The following is a 14968-nucleotide window of genomic DNA, read 5'->3' as shown; positions in this document are numbered from 1 at the left end:
AACTTTTCTGTTTGTCTTCATAGCTGCTAGGTTTAATATAGTTTCCGATTTTTAATTATCGTTTTTTTCCATGTATAATGCGCAAAATGTAACTAATTTATTGTGCTAAAATCTTGGGTGCGTATTATACATGGGTACAACAATTTTTGAAGAAAATCTCCCTCGAAATAAAACTTGAAATCACCTTTCTTCTAGTTTGTTGTCAATCGCGCATCGCATTCAGCCATCCTGCCCAACACACTTAGTCAGTAAAATTCATAATTGACAACACATCGTTTGATGCGATGGTGCAATCCTTGATGGTGTGTTATTGTCAAATATTGTTTGTTTTTTAATCTCCATCGCAAACAGGATATCATACGGAGGCCGCCATTACAGATGCGCTTTCTTCTCTGCTGTTCACTTCAAACACGCTCCATACGAACACAATGCTCTCGTATCAGACGCTTGCTCGATCACCTGCTCGTTTGCTGTCACAATGTACCCTACACAAATCCGAAACATTTCTTCGCTATCGAGTTTGCTAGCGCATGCGCAGTGATACTGACCGGCAGAATAACATCCGGTTGTTCCCAAAGATGATCTTTTTTCTGAAATAATTTTACGTTTACGGACTTAAGTAGGAGTCAAAATTTGGGTGCGTATTATACATGGGTACAGGCTTTTTTCCAGCATCAACATGCCATTTTTAGGGTGCGTATTATACATGGGGGCGCATTATACATGGAAAAAACGGTATTTAAGGACTTGACTTGACTTGCCCAAGAAAAAAATGACTTGGGACTTACTTGAGACTTGAAGGTTAAGACTTCAGACTTACTTGAGACTTGCACATGTGTGACTTGGTCCCATCTCTGGTTATTTGATATATTTTATTTCGTATAGCAACTTGTATATGTTTTTATCGTTACAGTTCAGTACTTGTTGGCTCGTTGAACTCTTGTTTTGTTAAATAAAGAGACGTTTACCAAATCCACGTCTTTCCTTGTACTTTGTTAACGCTATAATATAGTTATATACTAGATCTGTGGAATAACGACGAGGCTGACGTCAGGGCGCACGCGCGGCGTTGTTGACAAAGGACGAGGAATTTGATCGATGGATTTAATGATTTGGAGTGACACAGATGGTTTGATAATATTGTTGTTTATATGATAGTTATTTGATATATACTTGATATATCGTTATATGGGTCTGTGGAATATTTAGACATCAGCGGCGCGGCGCATACGTGGCATCGTTTCCATAAAGGACGATCGATGGATTTAATGAATTGGAGTGACACAGATGGTTTTATAAACGTGTTATTTATGTAATAGTTGTTTGAACAACTCTGAATGTTACGTCAGGCCCGTTCTCAGCTCTTCGTTTGTATTTATGTCACGTTAGCATACCTATCGTTTAGCCTGTTGTTGCTCGTTCATGTCTGTTCTTGGTGTTGGATTTTGTCGAATAAATTTCCCCCAAAATGCGACTTGTACTCCGGAGCGACTTATGTTTTTTATCACGTTATTGTGCATTTTATGGCTAATGCGACCTATATTCCGGAGCGACTCTTAGTCCGAAAAATACGGTATGTTTGTTAGTTGGTCCCATTATTTTTGATTCCTTAAAAGTGTGAGCCAAATATATATATAAATTGCTCCAATTCCTACACTGTTCACCTGATTCAGATGTAACTACTCTAAAATTAAAGCTGAAAGGCTGCAGTTAAAGCACGCCTTGCACGCCTTAGTGTGCGACTATGTGATCCATGTTGCAGACACATTGGCAAACAAATTTGAAAGAGAACTTGAAAAGAAATTTGAAAGAAAGCTAAATTCACAATGATTTGCAGAAATAGGCATCTTACGAAAGATAAAATGATTGGGTAATTTCAGACTTCATGGGTGTGCAAGCACTCCAGAGATGAAGAAGCAATTAAAAAAAATTAAATATCCACAATTTGTCTCCTTTATGGTCAATTATAATACAATCTATTTCAGGGTTCAAAAAGTTATATTTGTTGATTAATGTCTTCAAACTTTACATTTAAAAATAAGATTTATAGATCAATTTGAGATTTTGTTTAAATTAACAGATTAAGGTGTGCGCTTATTTCTACAGAGGTTTTCTTTTTGACCATTTGAGTGCATATGTTTCCTTTGTTATCACTAACCTGGTTGGTGTATACCAGAGGAAGAGTGTTGGGGTAAAGAGAAGGGTGAGTGATAGGGAAAATGGCCCGCTGCAGATGTGACATGGGTGGACGATGAATCCTCCTCAGCTGCTCCTGAATTTGATTCATTTTTTACGCTCACTCCAATTCCAAGCCCCTCTCCGAGTTCATCTCGCTCATCAAGCTCAGCAAGGCGTTTATGTTCCTCTTGCCAATCATCATCTGGAAGAAGAAAGAAGTCAAATTAGTTGTTCGTTCAGACACTCCTTTTGCAAAAAAATAAAAAATAAATTCTTATTTGTAAATATTACCATAATTTACAGAAATTCTTATTTGTAAATATTACCATAATTTACGGACGACAAAGAACACGGTCAGTTAGTCCAGCTCATCCCGGGTGATCCCAAGGCATTCCCAGGCCATCTGAGAGACATAATTTCTCCAGCGTGTCCTGGGTCATCCCTGGGGTCTCCTGCACTAAACCTCACCAGGGAGGCACCCAGGAGACATTCTAATCAGAGGCCAGCTCATCTGGTGCCTCTCAATATGGAGGAGCAGTGGTGAGACTCTGAGTCCCTCCAGGATGACTGAGCTTCTCACCCTATCTCTAAGGGAAAGCCCGCACACCCTGCGGAGGAAACTGATTTCGTCGTTCTTTCAGTCACAACCCGTAGCTCATCAGCATAGGTGAGAGTAGATCAATCGGTAAATCAAGTCCACTACAGCATCACACCAGACGCTGCAGCGATCCGCCTGCCGATCTCCTGCTCCAGCTTTGAGAAGCCAACAGCACCGTATCATCTGATAAATGCCCAAATGTGATCCTGAGGTCGCCAAACAAAACCCCCTCAACACCTCGGATGCGCCTTGCTATTCTGTTCATAAACGTTATGAGCATAATCGGTGACAACGGGGAGCCTTGATGGAGTTCAGCCCTCACCAGAAACAAATCCAAACTTACTGCTGGAAATGCGGACCAAGTCCACGAAACACATGTAGACTGGTTGGGCGAACTCCCATGCCCCACGGGGATCCTGCTGAAGGTGTAGAGCTGGTCCACTGTTCCACGGCCAGGACAAAAGCTCCTCCTGAATCTGAGATTCGACCTTCCGACGGACCCTCCTCTCCAGCACCCCTAAATAAACCTTACCGGGGAGGCTGAGGAGTGTGATTAGTCTGTAGTTGGAACAAAGCCCACCGTCTGCCAATCTAGAGACACTGTCCCCAATGTACAAGTGATGATGTTTGCATGTGGCCAATCTTGGTAAAATATTTCATCATCAACGCCTCCAACGGTACTCACACGAGGCTGTACCAGCTCAGTGGGCTAGTGGTAGAGTGTCCGCCCTGAGACTGGAAGGTTGTGGGTTCAAACCCCGGCCGGGTCATACCAAAGACTATAAAAATGGGACCCATTGCCTCCCTGCTTGGCACTCAGCATTAAGGGTTGGAATTGGGGGGTTAGATCACCAAATGATTCCCGAGCGCGGCACCGCTGCTGCTCACTGCTCCCCTCTCCCCCAGGGGATGGATCAAAATCACACGGGGATGGGTTAAATGCAGAGGACAAATTTCACCACACCCAGATGTGTGTGTGACGATCATTGGGACTTTAACTTTAACTAAGCTGATATGAAGAGGGTGAAATTGGACAGTCGAACTGTGACGTGTTTGCCAATTTCACTGGTCGGATATGAAAAGACTTTGTGTGAATCGATTGATGGCATGAAGCCATCGATCCATTAATTTTTTAACTGCTTTTATTCACAAGGGTAGTTAGTCGGTAAAAAATTATGATCACATTTGAAGCTGCAAGGACTAAAGCATTGGAAAAAATGTAGTGGTAGATAATCCGGAAAGTATGGGACATTTTCAGGAGATGTCAGCAACTGATGTACAACACAGCATAACTAACCTATAGCCCCAGCCCCAAAGGTGTCATCATTAAACTGGTCAATTTCATCTTCGTCTTCTTCTACTAGTCCGTCATCTTCTTCCTCCAACGTACAGTCTTCATCCAGGGACTGGAATATAAGATAAGATAAAATATGAAGAAATTGCAATTAGATTTTGAAAAGACGTTTGAAACTGAAAATTTGGTGTAAAATGGTTGGATGTTATACTTTTAGAAAAATATCTCAATATGCAGGTTGTGCACCGCACAGACACCGGTGGACGAATGCATGGACACTGTAATTAATTCTGTTCTAGCAGAATTACCCACAGTTTCCATTTTAAAAGAACAGCAAGAGGTGCCTTGTCCCTTTTTAGTTGGTAAAGATGCCAAGGACAATATTATCATTGTTTAAATTTAGGTGCATCCCAGTGCCAGATTAGCATTGACTACAGGGTGCTCCAGTCTCACTCACACGAGGCTGTATAGGAAGCCTCCTACCTAAAAATAAAGAAACGACAACACAAATGCAATTGTTGAGTTTATAGCACAGGATATGAGGCCCGTCAATAGATAACGGCTGTTTTTTTCCTCCCAATGAACAATCGGACGGTTTAAGATTTGGATGACTGAAAGTTGACCAAGACTTTTGGGGGTTGACTACAGCCCTAATCACTACACAGCAACACGATTTTGGCAGCAAGAGATTTAAACTGTACGCGTGTGTATCTGTGTAAGGAATTTTGACCAGAAGTGGAAAATGAGAAGACAGATGAAGCTGAAAAGTATTTCTGGAAAATGAGAAGACAGATGAAACTGAAAAGTATAACTTTAAGGTGTTACTCAACAGTGCGTTTTTAATTTGTCTGCGAAACAAAACTGATTTGGTCTATTTTTTTTTAATATTTCATGCGTTTTTAAGCATTATATTTATTAGAACAACGACCATAATTGCAAATTTTGCTAATTGTCTGTAATTGCAATATATTTCAAATCATGTTAAGCTGTTAATAACACTATGTTGTCACTGCATTAGACATACAGTGCCACTAAAAAGCATAATTATTCCAAGATGCACATATTTATTTATAACAGAAAAGCACAATAACGAAAATGTATGCTTTTCTTTTCAAGGCTCCGCCCAGCTGAAGTAGCTTTTGTGTAGTTTAGCCACTTTTATCAATTTATTAGCTAGCTACAGTTCTCTGCTGGGTAGCATTGAGCTAACTTTAAGTTCAGGATGGAAATGTGGGATACTTATTTATTTCAACATGAAAGCAGCCATGTGTATTAATGTCAACACACAAATTGTCAATAATAAGACTATATTGAGAGAACTATTGATTAGAAAATTGGGTTTAAAATGACTGAGCTCGATCTCCGTGTGTAAAACGTAGCATCAAAAGCCACGTCCAGGGTGTGTGTCAAATGTTTCACCAACACGTCAATGCCTCCCGATTACATGAGCACGATGTACAAACATCAAAGACCGTGAGAATCAACGCATTCTGTTGGATTCTCTGTCACAAGTGAGTAACAAACAGGTCAACCCCTTAGCAACAATCAAGCTAATCCTGACGTTAGCTTGCATCACGCACGACCTAGAATTTCATTCTTAAACGTAACCGACTACGTGCAGTTTCGGCAACCATTAGGGACAACAATGACACACAGAGGTGGGGTAACCGTATGATTTAGGGGTAAAGATGATGTGAGCCTCCGCGGTCTGCAGGCAAACAGTGCCGCGTCGCTCTTTCTCCTGCAGCTCATTACGGCAGGCTATGGGCTGCTTCATAGGCCTCCAATGGGGCAGATTCTAAACGTAACTCACCTCCAAACTGGTGTTGCTTTTTGAAATGTCAACTATTTTCCGAAACGCGGCATTTAAAATTCGAGGTAAAACACTCACCTGAAATCGAAACATTTATCCGTAGATTTTAGGCTAGGTAGGCGCATCAACAGTGAAACGGCGCGCGAGTGACGCATTCGTTACGTTCACGTGAACGTGCGTTTGGAAATGACGTGAACGCGCACACATTCGGACCCACGCGAGTACCTCCGGTCCTCTTCGCTGTAATCTTGACTCAGTCACTAGATCGAGTCTACTGTGAATTGATTTGCTGGTGGGCCTTTAGTGGAGCTTTTTTTAAAGTAATATCCCTTCCAAAATAATTAACTGTGTATTATTATGAATGAAAGTAATTCATGTAAAGTTAATAAAGGTTAACTTTGGGAATGCACATTTTGGTTCCTTGGGGGTAAAACAATGCTGCTAAATAAATAAGTAAATACATACATACATACATACATACATACATACATACATACATACATACATACATACATACATCTGACCACGTGGTGCAGGGCCAACAACCTCCTGCTGAACATCGACAAGACCAAGGAGATTGTTGTTGACTTCCGGAAGGGTCACGCCCAACACCTGCCGCTGACCATCGACGGTGCTGTGGTGGAGAGAGTGAGCAGCGCCAGGTTCCTGGGGGTGCACATCAGTGAGGATCTCTCCTGGTCCACCAACACCGCATCACTGGCGAAGAAGGCCCAGCGCCGCCTGTACTTCCTTCGGAAACTCAGGCGAGCGGGCGCTCCTCCGGCCGTCATGACTACATTTTACCGCGGCACCATTGAGAGCGTCCTCTCCAGCTGTATTGCTGTTTGGGGTGGCAGCTGCACTGACTACGACTTGAAGGCCCTGCAGCCCATAGTGAAAACGGCTGGTAAGACTATTGGTGCTTCTCTCCCCTCCTTGAAGGACATTTACACCTCCCATCTCACCCGCAAGGCGACCGAGATTGTGAGTGATGTGAGTCACCCCGCTCACTCTTTGTTTGATCTTCTGCCCTCTGGGAGGCGGTACAGGAGCCTGCGCTCCCGCACCACCAGACTCTCCAACAGCTTCATCCTCCAGGCTGTTAGGATCCTGAACTCGCTCCCTCTTTCTGCGTAGCGTCCTGTTCTTTACTGTCTGCTGTATGCACACTGGCTCGGTTTTGCTCCTCTTTTTATTGGGTTATTGGTTTATTATTTATTCATCGCTCATTTTATTTATTTATTATTTTTTATTTATTATTTATTGTTTGTGCCTTCTTGTTTTTATTTTCTGTCGTCTACTTGTATGTCTCGTCACCGTGGGATAGAGGAAACGGAATTTCGGTTTCTTTGTGTGTCTTGACATATGAAGGGATTGACAATAAAGCTGACTTTGACTTGACATACATACAGTGCCTTGCGAAAGTGTTCGGCCCCCTTGAACCTTTCAACATTTCGCCACATTTCAGGCTTCAAACATAAAGATATAAAATTTGAGGGCTTCATTGCCTCGTTAGCTAGCCTGTCGCCACATATTATGCAGAGTGGGCTTGGCGCGTCATAGTCTTTTAAATGCAGCTTTCCTTTTCTTAGAAGTCGTAGCCTCTTCTTCTTCCGTCTCCTCATTGGGCTTTTTTCCCTTTCCGAAGAAGCTCTCCAAACATCTCTGTTTCTTGCTCATTTTTGCTTGCTTCGCGGGCTCAACTGAGGTAACATGTCACGTGACCGAGACGAGCGTCTTGACCTGAACCGACGGATGTAATTGGGAGAGAATCGCCAATTTTTTTATATTTTTCAAAATAAATACTTACTCATTTTTGCTAGCTTTGCGGGCTCGACTGGGGAAACATGTCACGTGACCGGGACGAGCGTCTTGACCTGAATTAATTGATCGTCGATTAAAACTTTTTTTTTTTTTTTGTCTGTGTGGCTTGGCGGCCCGGTACCAAGTGACCCACGGACCGGTACCGGTCCGCGGCCCGGTGGTTGGGGACCACTGGTCTAATTAACTCGAAACACCTGCAAGGGTTTCCTGAGCCTTGAAAAACACTCAGCTTGGTTCAGTAAACTAAATCACAAGTATGAGGAAGACTGCTGATCTGACTGCTGTCCAGAGAACTATCATTGACACTCTCCATTAGGAGGGTAAGACACAAAAAGAAATTTCTCAAAGAGCAAGCTGTTCACAGAGTGCAGTTTCAAAGCACATCCACAAAAAGTCTGTTGGAAGGCGGAAATGTGGCAGGAAACGCTGCACAACCAAGAGAGATGACCGCAGCCTTAACAGCATTGTGAAGAAGAGTTGCTTACAGAATTTGGGGGAGCTTCAAAGACAGTGGACTGAAGCTGGAGTCTAGGTATCAAAAGCCACTGTTCACGGATGTGTCCGGGAAATGGGCTACAATAGCCTTATTCTCATGGTCAAGCCACTTAACTCAAGACAACAGAAGAAGCGTCTGACTTGGGCTATGGAAAAGAAGCACTGGACAGTTCCAGAGTGGTCCAAAGTCCTCTTTTCAGACAAAAGCAAGTTTTGTATTTCATTTAGAAGTCAACGTGCCAGAGGCTGGAGAAAGGCTGGAGAGAAGCAAAATCCAAGTTGCTTGAAATCCAGTGTGAAGTTCCCACAGTAAGCGATGGTTTGGGGAGCCATGTCAGCTGCTGGTGTTGGTCCACTGAGTTTCATCAAGTCCAGAGTAAATGCAGATTTTAGAGCACTACATGCTTCCGTGTGCTGAAAAGCTCTATGGAGATGATGATTTCATTTTCCAGCATGATCTGGCACCTGCCCACAGTGCCGAAACCTCCAGTAAATGGTGTACTGACCATGGCATTACTGTCCTCCATTGGCCTACCAATTCCACTGACCTGAACACCATAGAGAATGTGTGGGCTATTGTGAAGAAGAACCTGAAAGACACCAGACCCAACTATTATACGTGGTATCATCTGTCCCAGTGCGCCCCAGTAAAGGGTTCCTGCAAGGAACCAGATCCGCCATCGACAGCGTCCCCGCCCCTAGTTCATACAGAGGCAGAATAATCCTCTTCCCCCTTGGTGGCCAGGTAGTCCACCCTGAGCCACTGAAGACAACGACCACGCAGCAGATATTTCCAAGTTCTCCCCGGACGGAGCAGAGCTGCGAAGGGGTTGAGAATCGTGCTCACCCTCCACCAATGGGCGTGCCAAGCCCCCAACGGCTGAACAATCACGGGCAATTTTTATCCTGAACTGTTGTTGTTGATAACATTCTGGTCGCCTAAGGCAGAGGGACCGTGTGAGACTTTTCCTGCAAAATAATATCTAGCCGCAGGTTTTTCACTCATACAATATTTGGACTGGAGTATTGAGGAAAAACCTCATCTTCACTGGAAATTATTGCTGTCATTGTATTTTCTTACTTATGTTTGATTGATCGGGATTGACATAATCATATGATAAAACAGGAGGGATATGTTAGGGTTTACAGAATATCTTCATCGTATGATTATGTTGGAATGTAACCTGTAATAATTTACCTAGCTTGTGCTGTCTTAACAAAAGTAGTAGAACTAAGTGCTAAGATCTTTTCAACTGATTTGACTAGCTGCAGAGGAAGCAATCAAAGTTGCCTTGTTTACACAACGTCGTAAAAGGCCCCCTGCTATGCTTTAATCAGCAGGCCAGGGGCTTCACCCCATCCTGTTCACCCACACCCCCACTTTCAACCCCACTCTGTTTCTCTCAATAAATATGCACCTGATGAGTCAGACTTCATTCGATCATCGCTGTAAGCACAGCGACGAATGGACTCTCCACCTGCAGGTGTCTAAAAGGACTTACTTGTCTCCTGTTTGGTTCTTGCAAAATAAGTTAGAGTGAGCACCACCCTAACACAATCGCCCCTGAAACTAGCTAACGAGGCAATGAAGCCTTCAAAACTGCTTCGGCACATGGAGACCAAGCATTAAAAGACAAACCTTAACCACTTCGATTACGCCTGGATGGGACCGGCTCGTTTCTGAGAAACAAGCTCGGTGCTCCCAATAATTAAACGTAATGGTGAGTTTTATTTTTATGTGGTTTATATTTGTTTTTATGCCAGTCGTAGCATTTTATTTAATCGTATTGATCTATTTATTATAAATGTATTATTTATTTATATAGATGTATTGTTTCTTTGTATAAAGGCAGGTCCGCAAAAATATTTCTGACGCGTAGCCGGTCCGTGGCGCAAAAAAAGGTTGGGGACCACTAGTCTAAAACAATCTGGCCGTAACTGAAATAGGGTTCTACACGAATGCCTCACGGAAAAGTGAAGTGCACAAAACCTGCATTTGGCTGTATCAAAATAAATGTCATGAAAAAGGTAAAAACACGACATGGAAGCGCAATGTGTTGTGCTGGGTTCTTTTACAAGTAAAGACTGCTGCTTTGAGTTCACAGGGAGCCATGCTCTCTATTCACTGTACATAGTCTTCCCTCTAGCGGTAAAAACGTAAACTACAATGCTATGGCTGTCACCACACAATAGTTTCAAACTCGTGTTATAGTTTCAGTGTCGGAGTTCAAACGAGGCTTGCTGTTTCCGAATGCCATTCGTGATGGGTGTTGTAAAAAAAAAATTGCTGAAACGACTGAAGTGCACATAAGAAAGAAAAAGCTTACAGCACCTGGTATTCCCAGGCGGTCTCCCATCCAAGTACTAACCAGGCCCGACCCTGCTTAGTTTCCGAGATCGGACGTTCTCAGGGTAGTATGGCCATAAGCCGTGAGTTGAGTCAGAGTTGTGCATTTTATAGACGTAATCGCCCGTGAAACCATGACAAGCAGCGGCGGTACTTGATGGCTGTTGTAAAGGTTTCCTTTCACAATTGACGTGGGGAAAAAAATAAAAAAGGCTTTCAGCACCTGGTATTCCCTGACGGTCTCCCTTCCCTTTTTTCTTTACAACCAGGTCCCAAACAGGCTTTCTTCCAAGTCTTTTGGTGTTTTATGGAAACATGGCTATGGTGAAAAGTTATTGACAGCTTTTTATGCAGTAGCACGAATTTGCCGTTGCGACCTGCATTTTGCTGTATCAAAATAAATGTCTTGAAAAAGGTAAAAACACGCCATGGAAGCGCAATGTGTTGTGTTGGGTTCTTTTACAAGTAAAGACTGCTGCTTTGAGTTCACAGGGAGCCATGCTCTTTATTCACTGTACATAGTCTTCCCTCTAGCGGTACAAACGTGAACTACAATGCTATGGATGTCACCACATTATAGGTTTCAAACTCGTGTTGTAGTTTCAATGTCGGAGTTTAAACTAGGCTTGCTGTTTCCGAATGCCATTCGTGATGGGTGTTGTAAAAAAAATTGCCTAAACGACTGAAGTGCACATAAGAAAGAAAAAGCTTACAGCACCTGGTATTCCCAGGAGGTCTCCCATCCAAGTACTAACCAGGCCCGAACCTGCTTAGGTTCCGAGATCGGGTATTCTCAGGGTAGTATGGCCGTAAGCCATGAGTTAAGTCAGAATTGTGCATTTTATAGACACAATCGCCCCTGAAACCATGCCAAGCAGCGGCGGTACTTGATGGCTGTTGTAAAAGTTTGCTTTCACAATTGACGTGGAAAAAAAAAAAAAGAAAGGCTTTCAGCACCTGGTATTCCCTGACGGTCTCCCTTCCCTTTTTTTTACAACCAGGTCCCAAACAGGCTTTCTTCCAAGACTTTTGATGTTTTATGGAAACATGGCTATCGTGAAAAGTTATTGACAGCTTTTTATGTGGGAGCACGAATTTGCTGTTGCGACCTGCATTTTGCTGTATCAAAATAAATGTCTTGAAAAAGGTGAAAACACGACATGGAAGCGCAATGTGCAGAGATGGGACCAAGTCACAGATGTGCAAGTCTCAAGCAATGTTCCCTCTAATTTTTCAAGTGTCTGTGCAAACACACACGCTCCCTGTGCACACTGTGGACCATTGTGTGCAACACCAGATTAAATAAATAAATGAATGACTGAACGAATAAATAAATAAATAAATAAATAAATAAATAAATAAAATATTGTCAACGAGAACTTTAACATACTCAGGGTCGGAATTTGTTTTGTGTGACAGCTCGTTCCTTTTCTGTCGGTCTTTTGCGCTCTCCCACAATAATGTACCGATCCCCTGTCCCATCTTGAGTCTTTGTACAATTCCAACAGCTTTCAAATGTCATTTCTGCTAAATGTGACGCTTGAGGTAGCCAAACTTACATTCAGTCCATATTTTTCCCTCCGTAAACTCGCCCGCCACTTTGGCTTCACTGCATGTTTTGCATAGTAGACCATTCTCACTCAAAAAAGAGAAAATCACACCCAGCTTCACCGTTTGTTCTTTTATTTGACTGACATTTTAACTCCTCCCCCACCGTCTGTTGTCTTCCGGGTTAGAGCACGCTGGCGTCAGATTTGTTGACTGCCGCTTCTGTCCCGGACCGTGTCCGTTATTTGTTTTTCGTTTTCCCGTTTTCAGTGCACCCGTCTCTTTTATTTTTCTCGTGTTGTCTTTCGTCCACCTCGCATCCCCGCAGCTCCGCTCTCACCTATCTGTTTCCTCTCCCTCGGACTACCAACTACGTTAGCCAGCTAGCCAACAGCCAACTGGCCAAAACCACCACCGGAACCTCCTGCCTCCCGACTCGGAGCCTGTGGCCGCCTGCTATGGACTCGTCGGCAGTTCTGGCCCGGCTCTCTGGCCTTCCGTCCGGCGTCCTTGGGGGACGGGCTCCACTCCCTGCGGGCTCGCCAACTGTGGCGCTGCTATGTGCCGCCGTGGTGCGTTGGGGCCTGCCGTTCGAGCGGGTGCAGTCGAGGTCGACCGGCATCACCACCTGGTCCACTGCTGCTTCCACACGAGGCTGGGATCCTTCGCCGTCGCCGCTACATCTGACCAGCATTTCCCCGATGGCTCATCCATCTCCTCTTTTTGGACTGCCAACCCCCCGTCACCCCCACCTCCCGTACTGGCAACCTCAACAACCTCCGCTCCCGCCCCTCCTGCTCCTCCATCCATCTCCTTCGCACTGCTGACCGATGTCTTGTTAACTATAACCTATTGTCTCTCTCCCCCCCCCCCCCTCCACTCTTTTTTTGTTCCATGTAAAAGCGACTTTGGGTTACTGAAAAGCGCTATATAAATTGAATGAATTATTATTATTATTATTATTTGCACACACTCCGACAACCATTCCATCTTAAAAGAACCGCGGCATCTCTTATTTACAGTACTTTGGCTTGACGAGTGGATGCGTCGCTGCTCGTTCGTTTTGCCATGATAAGGGGTTAACTTAGCATTTGCATCTCTTGACTCCGCCGCAGTGTTGTTAGCTAGCAAACCTCCACGGGACGGATGGGCAGGACACATTTTCAGGCACTGTCAATGCTATGATTGGCTATGTAGCGTAAGTGAACCATATAACATTGGCTGGTCAATCACTGATTTGCACTATAGAAAGGCACAGAAAGAAAGTCATTGGTCCACTAAATTAGATTAAATTACGTCTAACATTAGATACTGAGCAATTAGTGTATGCTGAATTTTATTTTGTGTGCAGCATGGAGTTTCTTGTGCGCAGAGACTTCGCGAGCAGTGCGCAATTGCGCAGCTGCGCAGCTTAGAGGGAACACTGGTGTCAAGTCTCACCTGAGTCTCAAGTAGGGATGGGCGGATCGATACCAAAATATCGATATATCGATCCAGGCTGCTCATTTTTGAGTATCGATCTCCCTAGCTAAAATATCGATACTTACAATTATTTAATTATATTTTTCCTCTTTTTTTTCTGCTCCAATTTGACGACTTGCACTCATGCTAGCACTACTTTTCCTTCCGCCTGCTGCACCGGCGTGTCCTGCTCTGCTCTGCTCCCGCCCCCTTTTCTCACAAGCCAAGCCCTCCTCCTCCGCCTCCCGTTCCAATCCAAACACAAACAAGCATGGCCACGGCGGCGGCCCAGTCCGAACGTAAGAGAAGTCTGGTTTGGAGGTATTATATTTTAGTTAATAACAACGAGGCAAGATGTGAAATATGTCACAAAACGATTAAATATTGTGGCAACACCACAAACTTAACAAAACATTTAAGTAAAATTCACCCCACGGTTCATGAAGAGCTGCAGTTGAAACGTGCCGCAGACACTAAGGCAGCGACGGAAAACCCTGCAGCCACACCGAGGCTAAGGTACCAAAGTACCTTAGAAGCAGCGTTTCAGAAAGGCAAGACATATCCAGGTATCAGGTGCTAACCAAAAATCGTAAGCATTTGTGGTTGATGTGCTATTTGAAGCAATAATTACTGCGCTTTAGTCAGTCATTTATAAATAAAGTTTTCCCCTTTTCAATTTGTGGTCGAACGCCATACGTTTTATTTGTAACTCCACTTCCTATAAACAACACTAAAATATTACAATATTAAATGTAAGTATCCAGTGGCTTTACAAATTGATAGTTTTGCTGCTCATGACGATTAAGCCCTGCATCTCTGTTGGTACCATGTCTCTTTTTACAATATACTAAAAGACAAAACTTTTTCCCAACAACAGAGAGAGAGAGAAAAAAGTAAAGAATAGCTCCTTTTAATTAAAGTTATACTATTAATATGCATCTTCCATTAATGTTTTTCTAAAAAGGTTAATAATTCATGTACATGACGTAATACTTTTTTCTACAAAATTCAATAGATGACTCTCCAAGAGCAAGAAACATCACAGACCTGATTGCCAAGATGATTTGCCTGGACCTCCAGCCCATATCAATAGTGGAGGACAGGGGATTTAATGCCCTTATGAAGTACGTTGACCCAAGTTTTAAAATGCCTAGCCGCAAAAAGATTAAAGAGGAAACTATAACGCACATGTACACAGCCTGCTGCAATGAGGTGAAGAGAACTTTAGAAAATGCTGAGAGTGTGGTTTTAACAACAGATATGTGGACATCAAGAAGCACTCAGTCCTACTTGACAGTGACCTGTCACTTTGTGCACGACTGGCAGATGGTAGAATATGTCCTAGAAGCTAATTGCTTTACTGAACAGCACACTGCCGCTAACATTAGTTTAGCGCTGAAAAGAATTACA

The 14968-nt window shown here is 43.4% G+C and overlaps 1 protein-coding gene and 2 pseudogenes across 4 annotated transcripts in view; all 3 read right to left on the bottom strand.

The window, feature by feature from the left end:
- patl1 (PAT1 homolog 1, processing body mRNA decay factor) overlaps window positions 1–6104 on the bottom strand; it is a 55983-nt gene extending 49879 nt beyond the window's left edge. For all 4 annotated transcript variants that reach the window (XR_005098283.1, XM_037254485.1, XM_037254504.1 and 1 more), the window contains exons 1-3: window positions 5962–6104; window positions 4074–4182; window positions 2159–2380 (exon numbers count right to left, since the gene is read on the bottom strand). Coding sequence is in view for 3 of the 4 variants with exons in the window: in XM_037254485.1 (XP_037110380.1) it covers window positions 2159–2380; window positions 4074–4182; window positions 5962–5976 (346 nt within the window). In the remaining variant the exon portion in view is untranslated. The remainder of the gene's footprint in view (window positions 1–2158; window positions 2381–4073; window positions 4183–5961) is intronic.
- Window positions 6105–10522: 4418 nt separating this feature from the next.
- Window positions 10523–10631, bottom strand: LOC119130191 (annotated as a pseudogene).
- Window positions 10632–11255: 624 nt separating this feature from the next.
- On the bottom strand, window positions 11256–11364 carry LOC119130178 (annotated as a pseudogene).
- Between the last annotated feature and the right edge of the window lie 3604 nt (window positions 11365–14968).

Source organism: Syngnathus acus, chromosome 1 (assembly GCF_901709675.1).
Source record: "Syngnathus acus chromosome 1, fSynAcu1.2, whole genome shotgun sequence".
Lineage (NCBI taxonomy): Eukaryota > Metazoa > Chordata > Actinopteri > Syngnathiformes > Syngnathidae > Syngnathus > Syngnathus acus.
This window is presented reverse-complemented; position numbering and strand designations above follow the sequence as displayed.